General features: G+C 38.1%; 1 protein-coding gene across 1 annotated transcript; it reads left to right on the forward strand.

Moving 5' to 3' along the window:
- The first annotated feature begins 7318 nt into the window (after positions 1-7318).
- LOC110287614 (vomeronasal type-2 receptor 116-like) lies at positions 7319-8248 on the forward strand. Its single transcript, XM_021154182.1, has one exon. It carries the CDS (start codon positions 7319-7321, stop codon positions 8246-8248), a length of 930 nt encoding a protein of 309 aa, XP_021009841.1.
- Positions 8249-9068: the final 820 nt, after the last annotated feature.

The raw sequence follows: 9068 nt of genomic DNA on the forward strand, positions 1-9068 counted from the left end.
TTGGGTATGTTGTGGCTTCATTTTCATTAAACTCTAAAAAGTCTTTAATTTCTTTCTTTATTCCTTCCTTGACCAAGGAAGAGTCACACCAATGTATTTGATATTATTTGTGACTATTGTGAAGAGTGTTGTTTTCTTAATTTCTTTCTCACCCTGTTTATACTTTGTGTAGAGTAAGGCCACTGATTTGTTTGAGTTAATTTAATATCCAGCTACTCCACTGAAGCTGTTTATCAGGTTTAGGAGTTCCCTGGTGGAATTTTTAGGGTCACTTATATATATTATCATATCACCTGCAAATAGTGGTATTTTGACTTCTTTCTTTCCAAGTTGTATCCCCTTCATATCCTTTTGTTGTTGAATTGCTCTGGCTAGGACTTCAAGTACTATATTGAATAGGTAGGGAGAAAGTGGGCAGCCTTGTCCTGTCCCTGATTTTAGTGGGATTGCATCCAGCTTCTCTCCATTTACATTGATGTTGGATACTGGTTTGCCGTATATTGCTTTTATTATGTTATGTATGGGCCTTGAATTCATGATCTTTCTATGACTTTTATAATGAAGGGGTGTAGGATTTTTTCCAATGCTTTCTCAGAATCTAATGAGATGATCATGTGATTTTTGTCTTTGAATTTGTTTATATAAGGAATTACGTAGATGGATTTCAATATATTAAACCATCCCTGCATCCCTGTGATGAAGCCTACTTTGTCATGATGGATGATCTTTTTGATGTGTTCTTGGATTCAGTTTACAAGGATTTAATTGTGTATTTTTGCATCGATATTCATGAGGGAAATTGGTCTGAAGTTCTCTTTGTTGGATCTTTGTGTGGTTTAGTTATCAGAGTAATTATGGCTTCATAGAATGAATTGGGTAGCATACCTTCTGTTTCTATTTTGTGGAATAGTTTGAGGAGAGTTGGAATTAGATCTTCTTTGAAGGTCTGATATAACTCTGCACTAAACCCATCTGGTCCTGGGGGTTTTTTTTTGTTTGTTTGTTTGTTTGTTTGTTTGTTTGTTTTGGTTGGGAGACTGTTAATGAGTGCTTCTCTTTCTTTAGGAGAAATGGGATTGTTTAGATCGTTAATCTGATCCTGATTTAACTTTGGTACCTGGTATCTGTCTAGGAAGTTGTCCATTTCATGCAGTTTTTCTAGTTTTGTTAAGTATAGCTTTTTTAGTAGGATCTGATGATGTTTTGGATTTCTTCAGGATCTGTTGTTATGTCTCCTTTTTCATTTCTTATTTTGTTAATTAGGATGCTGTCCCTGTGCCCTCTAGTTAGTCTGGCAATGGGTTTATCTATCTTGTTGATTTTCTAAAAGAACCAGCACCTGGTTTGGTTCATCCTTTGAATAGTTCTTTTTGTTTCCACTTGGCTGATTTGAGCCCTAAGTTTGATTATTTTCTGTGGTCTCCTCCTCTTGGTTGAATTTGCTTCCTTTCTTTCCAGAGTTTCTAGGTGTGCTGTGAGACTGCTAGTTTATGCTCTCTGTAGTTTATTTTTGGAGGCATTCAGGACTATGAGTTTTCCTCTTAGGACTGCTTTCATTGTGTTCCATTAGTTTGAGTATGTTGTGGTTCATTTTCATTAAACTCTAAAAAGCCTTTCATTTCTTTATTTCTTCCTTGGCCAAGGTATCATTGTGTAGAGTGCTGTTCAGTTTCCATGTGAATGTTTGCTTTCTATTATTTATGCTGTTATTGAAGATCATCCTTAGTATGTGGTTATCTGATAGTATGTATGGGATAATTTCAATATTTTTGTATCTGTTGAGGCCTGTTTTGTGACCAATTATATGGTCAATTTTGGAGGAGGTACTATGAGGTCCTGAGAAGAAGGCATATCCTTTTGTTTTAGGATAAAATGTTTTGTAGATATCTGTTAAATCCATTTGTTTCATAACTTCTGTTAGTTTCACTGTGTCTCTGTTCAGTTTCTGTTTCCAGAATATGGCCATTGATGAGAGTGGGGTGCTGAAGTCTCCCACTATTATTGTGTGAGCTGCAATGTGTGCTTTGAGTTTTAGTAAAGTATTCCATCCCGCAGGATTCAGTTATTCGTGTGTGTGTGGGGGGGGGTGCAAACCTGGTAGAAAATGGGAGGAAGGAAAGGAGAAGCAGAGACCAAGAAGGGTGCCTATCAAGGTCTCCGTTTATTAGGCTGAGGTGCCTTTCTTTAAAGCATACATCTCGGGGAATAGGGAGGGGTCGAGGGGGAATTTTAACAAAGAACAATGAAGTGGGCATCTGATGACATGAGGGCTGAAATCAGGCTCCAGGTTGCGGGCATGCTGCATCTTATCTCCTGAACATAGATCCTCCTTAACAGCCTTGGGATGTCAGGCCGGGCTCAGGAGTAACTCATGTCCTTAGAAGCCATGAGAGTCAGGAAGAGATAGGAAAGAGGGGACCACAATTCAGCTTTTACAGCCTCAGGTACCAGGAAGGGAACCAGCTCATAGCACGAGGCCATTTGGCGTGTCAGGGAGATTGTGAAGTGCTTGCTTTCTCAGGGGATGGTCTCTGACAGTAAAGTTTCTTTACTGACTGTGGCTGCCCTTGCATTTGGAGCATAGATATTTAGAATTCAGAGTTCATCTTGGTAGATTTTTATCTTTGATGAGTATGAAGTGCCCCTCATTGTATTTTTTGATATCTTTGGGTTGGAAGTGGATCTTATTAGATATTAGAATGGCTACTCCAGCTTGTTTCTTTGGACCACTTGCTTGGAAAATTGTTTTCCAGCGTTTTACTCTGAGTTAGTGTCTGTCTTTATCCCTGAGGTGGGTTTCCTGTAAGCAGAAAAAAGATGGGCCCTGTTTGGGACCTGTTTTTGTAGCCAGTCTGTTAGTCTTTGTTTTTTTCTTGGGGAATTGAGTCCGTTGATATTAAGGGAAATCAAAGAAAAGTAATTGTTGCTTCCTGCCATTTTTGTTGTTAAAGTTGGGAATCTGTCTTCTTTTAGTTTTGTTAAAGGATTACTTTCTTGCTTTTTCTAGGGTGTAGTTTCCATCTTTCTGTTGGTGTTTTCCCTTTATTATTCTTTGAAGGGCTGGATTCGTGGAAATATATTGTGTGAATTTGGTTTTGTCATGGAATACTTTGGTTTCTCCATCTATGGTAATTGAGAGTTTTTCTTGGTATGGAGCCTGGGCTGGCATTTGTGTTCTCTTAGGGTCTGCATAACTTTTATATGTTGTTTCTTTTCCCTTCTCTAGGTTTTCCATCTCCACAATTCATTCAATTTATGTTTTCTTTATTGGTTCTACTTCGACTTTCAGATCTTGCACAGGTTTGTTTTTTTCTTATTTTATTTTTTATTAGATATTTTCTTTATATACATTTCAAATGCTATTTCGAAAGTTTCCTATACCCTCCCTATGCCCTGCTCCCCTACACACCCACTCCTGCTTCTTGGCCATGGCATTCCGCTGTACTAGGGCACATAAAGTTTGCATTACCAAGGGGCCTCTCTTCCCAGTGATGGCTGACTAGGCCATCTTCTGCTACATATGCAGCTAGAGATAGGAGCTCTGGTTGAACTGGTTAGTTCATATTGTTGTTCCACCTATACGGTTGCAGACCCCTTCAGCTCCTTGGGTGCTTTCTCTAGCTTCTCCATTGGGGGCCCTGTGTTCCATCCTATAGATGACTGTGAGCATCCACTTCTGTATTTGACAGGCACTGGCATAGCCTCATACAAGACAGCTATAACAGGGTGCCTTCATCAAAATCTTTCTGGCATATGCAATAGTGTCTGGGTTTGTTGGCTGATTATGGAACGGATCCCCAGGTGGGGTAGTCTATGGATGGTCCATCCTTTCTTCTTAGCTCCAAACTTTGACTCGGTAACTACTTTCATGGGTATTTTGTTCCCAATCTAAGAAGGAATGAAGTATCCACCCATTGTATTTTCCTCTTCTTGATTTTTTTGTGTTTTGCAAATTGTATCTTTGGGTGTTCTATGTGTCTGGGCTAATATCCACTTATCAGTGCATGCATATCTAATGACTTATCTGACTTATCTGGGTTCTTTCCAGCTTCTGGCTATTATAAATAAGGCTGCTATGAACATAGTGCAGTATGTGTTCTTATTACCAGTTGGAACTTCTTCTGGGTATATGCCCAGGAGAGGTATTACTGGATCTTCTGGTAGTATTATGTCCAATTTTCTGAGGAACCTCCAGACTGACTTCTAGAATGGTTGTACAAGCTGGCAATCCCACAAGCAGTGGAAGAGTGTTTCTCTTTCTCCACATCCTCACCAGCATCTGTTGTCACCTGAATTTTTGATCTTAGCCATTCTGACTGGTGTGAGGTGGAATCTCAGGGTTGTTTTGATTTGCATTTCCCTGATGATTAAGGATGTTGAACATTTTTTCAGGTGCTTCTCAGCCATTTGGTATTCCTCAGTTGAGAATTCTTTGTTTAGCTCTGTACCCCATTTTTAATGGGTTATTTGAATATCTGGAGTCCAGCTTCTTGAGCTCTTCGTATATATTGGATATTAGCCCCTATCAGATTTATGATTGGTAAAAATCCTTTCCCAATCTTTTGTTGGCCTTTTTGTCTTATTGACAGTCTCTTTTGCCTTACAGAAGCTTTGCAATTTTATAAGGTCCCATTTGTCTTACAGCACAATCCATTGCTCTTCTGTTTAAGAATTTTTCCCTTGTGCCCATATCTTCGAGGTTTTTCCTTACTTTCTCCTCTATTAATTTGAGTGTTCCTGGTTTTATGTGGAGGTCTTTGATCCACATAGACTTGAGCTTGTACAAGGAAATAATAATGGATCAATTTGCATTCTTCTACATGATAACCACCAGTTGTGCCAGCATCATTTGTTGAAAATGCTGTCTTTTTTCCACTGGATGGTTTTAGCTCCCTTGTCAAGGATCAAGTGACCATAGCTGTGTGGATTCATTTCTGGGCCTTCAATTCTATTCCATTGATGTACCTGTCTGTCACTGTACCAGTACCATGACTTTTTTTTTTTTTATCACAATTGCTCTGTAGTACAGCTTAATGTCAGGCATGGTGATTCCATCAGTGGTTCCTTTATTGTTGAGAATAGTTTTTGCTATCCTAGAATTTTATTTTTCCAGATGAATTTGCAAATTGCCCTTTCTATCTCAGTGAAGAATTGAGTTGGAATTTTGATGAGGATTGCATTGAATCTGTAGATTGCTTTCAGCAGGATAGCCATTTTGACTATATTAATCCTGCAGATCCATGAACATGGGAGATCTTTCCATCTTCTGAGATCTTCAATTTCTTTCTTCAGAACTTGAAGTTCTTCTTATACAGATCTTTCACTTCCTTAGTTTCTCTTCACCTGTTTAATTGTATTTTCAGGTGCATCATTAAAGGGTTTATTTTTCTCTTCTTTAAAGACATCTACTTGTTTGGTTGTATTTTCCTGTGTTTCTTTAAGTGATTTATTCATTTGTTCTTTAAAGGACTGAGGCTATCATCTTTATAAGATTGAATTTAAGGTCATTTTCTTGTATTTGAATTGTGTTAGGATATCCAAGGCTTGCTGTAGAAAAAGAAAGATAGCTGTGCTCAGAAGGCACCATATTTTCCTGGATTTTCTTGATTGTGTTCTTTCAAGGAACTTTAGCCATCTGGATGACTTTGGTCTCTGGATATTCCTATTGTAGTAAATATTGGAGAGGGATTAACCTTGGTGGTCCTGGTGTGGCAGACCTCCTTGTGTTGTGCGGTTCTGGATCTTCACATCTGTATGGTTCAGGATCTGCAGGTCTGTATGGCCCAGAAGCCTCAGATTCAATGAAGCTGAGCAGTTAGGTGATGGGAAAAAGGATTCTCCACTGGAATAGCAGGATGCTCAGGGCAGCTTGGCTTGCTCCAGAGGACCCAGGAAGCAGGGAAGATGGATCAAGAAGGAAAGTTCACCTGCATGGCTCAGGCTCAGCTGCCTGACTAAAATGGAAAGGAGGTGATAGAAAAAAAAAATGTCTTGATGGGATAGGAGGTGGCTCAGGNCAGGTAGGCTTTCTCCAGAGGACTCAGCAAGCAGGTTTTTTATTACTTTATTTACTATATGTTTTTTAGTTAAAGATAAAAATCACAAATGTTTAAAAGCAGAGTATTCAAAACTTGGTTGATTTTTTTTTGAGAACCTTGAAATCTTTTAATAGTTCTTTCTCTACATGTTAAAAAAACCATGTTATAGCATATATTAATATGCTATAATAAACTACATTATGCTATAATATTATTACTACTACTATTATGCTATAATAAACAACATATTAATATGGAAGATTTTAAGATTCAAGATTTTAATGGTATTTNCTATTTCAAACTCATTCAGAGTATTGAAAGACCTTAGTGGGGAAACCCACAGTTAAGTCCCGAGATGGCCCACACACCTAATGAATCATGAGAGAACATCTTGATGCAAACACACGAGGTAGTTTAATGATGGAGCTCCAGGCTGACATGTATCTCATGCAGGAGACAGAAGAGTGGACCTCGAGGCTCAAAAGTTAGGGATTTATATAGGAAAAGAGTGGGGGTAGGGGAAGAACTGGTGCAGCTTCACACAATTGGACAGTTTAAACATCAGCAAACAACTGTATTGCAGAGCGAAGTAACAGCAGTTCTGAGGGGCATGCGTTTATGACTCAGCTGAGATAGTCCAGACATCCCTGCTGTGATAGTCCGGATGTCTTTGCAGGTCTTCTCCTATCTTTATGGCTAGCCAGCTGCTGGAATGACTTAACAGCAACAGCTTTTGTTCTTTGCCCTTGGCCCAAAAAGCCCTCCTAACTAGCAAGCCGCATGAGTCATGGACCTTGAATTTAATTTTCTTTCAGTATGAGCTAAATTAAACAACACAATGGATTCAATGAAAATAAGTAAATATGGGTCCTAAATCTAACAACAAAATATAGGAAATGAATTTCAAAAATGTATATTCTATAAAACATGTAACCTAGAACTAAAAACCTTTGTAAGATGATGCCAGAGTCAAATTAGGAGCATACAGTATAATTCTGCAATATTATGACTTATCAAATAGATGCAACAAAGTAAAAATTATGAAAAGCATATAAAAACATAGGAAAAGCACTGGCCATTTTTATATTTATTTGTGTCTGTATATGCAGTGAGGGTAGTAAAGATTTGAAATGATTCAAAGAATATGTAAATACTTCTTTCAATGATAATGAAAAAGGGTGATTCAGGAAGGATTTCAAAGAGCTGCTGCTGAGTATCAGCTTAGGAAGAAGGAGACATCCTGGGAATTGACTCACACTTATCTTCATTTCTGCACAGATATGGATGAGTGTATGACGTGTCCAGAAACTCACTATGCAAACTCAGAGAAGAACCACTGCCTCCAGAAATCTGTGAGCTTTTTGGCCTATGAAGACTCCTTGGGCATAGCTCTCACCACCACAGCACTATGCTTATCTGTGCTTACAGCTGTGGTGCTTGTAGTCTTTGTGAAGCACAGACACACACCCATTGTCAAGGCCAATAATCGGACACTCAGCTACACACTCCTATTGACACTCATCATGTGCTTTCTCAGTTCCTTGCTGTTCATTGGCCACCCAAACACTGCAACTTGTATCTTGCAGCAGACAGCATTTGGAATTTTTTTCACTGTGGCTCTCTCCACAGTGTTGGCCAAAGCTATTACAGTGGTTATTGCATTCAAGGTCACTGTTCCAGATAGAAGGGTGAGGCGGTTAATGATATCAAGGGCGCCTAATTTCATCATTCCCATCTGCACACTCATCCAACTTCTCGTCTGTGGAATATGGCTTATTACTTCTCCACCCTTCATTGATCAAAATGCTCATGCTGAACATGGTCACATCATCATTTTGTGCAACAAGGGTTCAGCAGTTGCCTTCCATTGTGTCCTGGGATACCTTTGCTTCTTGGCACTTGTGAGCTACACCCTGGCCTTCTTTTCCAGGAATNTGCCTGACACATTCAATGAAGCGAAATTCCTGTCATTCAGCATGCAAGTATTCTTCTGTGTCTGGATCACCTTCCTCCCTGTCTACCATAGCACAAAAGGAAAAGTAATGGTGGCTATGGAAGTCTTCTCTATCTTGGCTTCCAGTACAGCTCTCCTTAGCTTGATCTTTGGCCCCAAGTGCTACATTATTTTATTAAGGCCAGATAAGAATGTCTGTCTTGACATCAGACATAAATCCCATTCAAAAAGGAATANTGGTTTAAATTTTATTTAAAAATCAAACTATGATTATAAATTAAATACAATGGTTGAAAGAACTGCCACTCCATTCTAAATCTCTTAATTATGTATAATATGAAGTGATTCTGTTGGTTCATAATCCTTCACATTATTGTATTAAAATCTCTGTGCTGGAACTATAATTTTTATTTCATGTTTGAGATTCATGTTACACTTTTTTTTGTATGGAAATATTACAATGTATTTTTTGTTGGCCTATAGCGCAGTATGGCATAAACAAATGTGTGTCTGACTTTCTTTGCCTAAAAGTTACCTGGGCTTAATATGTGCCACCATTTGAAGCAATGCTATATCTATTTTATCCTTCTCTGAATAAAAAAAAAAAAGGAAACATTAAATATTCTGTGATTGATTTCATTTGTTTTTTAACTCCTGAAGAATCTCTTATATTTTTCTGTGTAAATTGAACATTATAAGAGCAGACTGTCTCTCAAGCATCAATTCAAGAGGTTCCTTTTCTATGTTTTTTGAGAAAAATTTCATTGTTTAGAAAGAAAGTAGAAATATTTTAGTATTTTGATATCTCATGATTTTGTTATGAGGAAAAATGAAAACTTTTGATGTGGGGTATTGCTTAGAAATACTCAGCTCAGGAAAAGGATGTGTGCCCTAGGCTGTTATGATTATAGTGCATTTGGGGTATAAGCAAGTAGAATGAGCTCAGTTTACCAACAGGCATTATGGAAGATGGTGTTCCTAAAATTATACAGTAGAATAATATTGAGAATATATAGTTCATTGAAAAAAAATTGAGTCTTTTTCTTGGAGAAGAAGATGTCATGAGTAATTGACAG

The sequence above is a fragment of the Mus caroli genome, unplaced genomic scaffold (genome assembly GCF_900094665.2).
Source record: "Mus caroli unplaced genomic scaffold, CAROLI_EIJ_v1.1 scaffold_19579_1, whole genome shotgun sequence".
Lineage (NCBI taxonomy): Eukaryota > Metazoa > Chordata > Mammalia > Rodentia > Muridae > Mus > Mus caroli.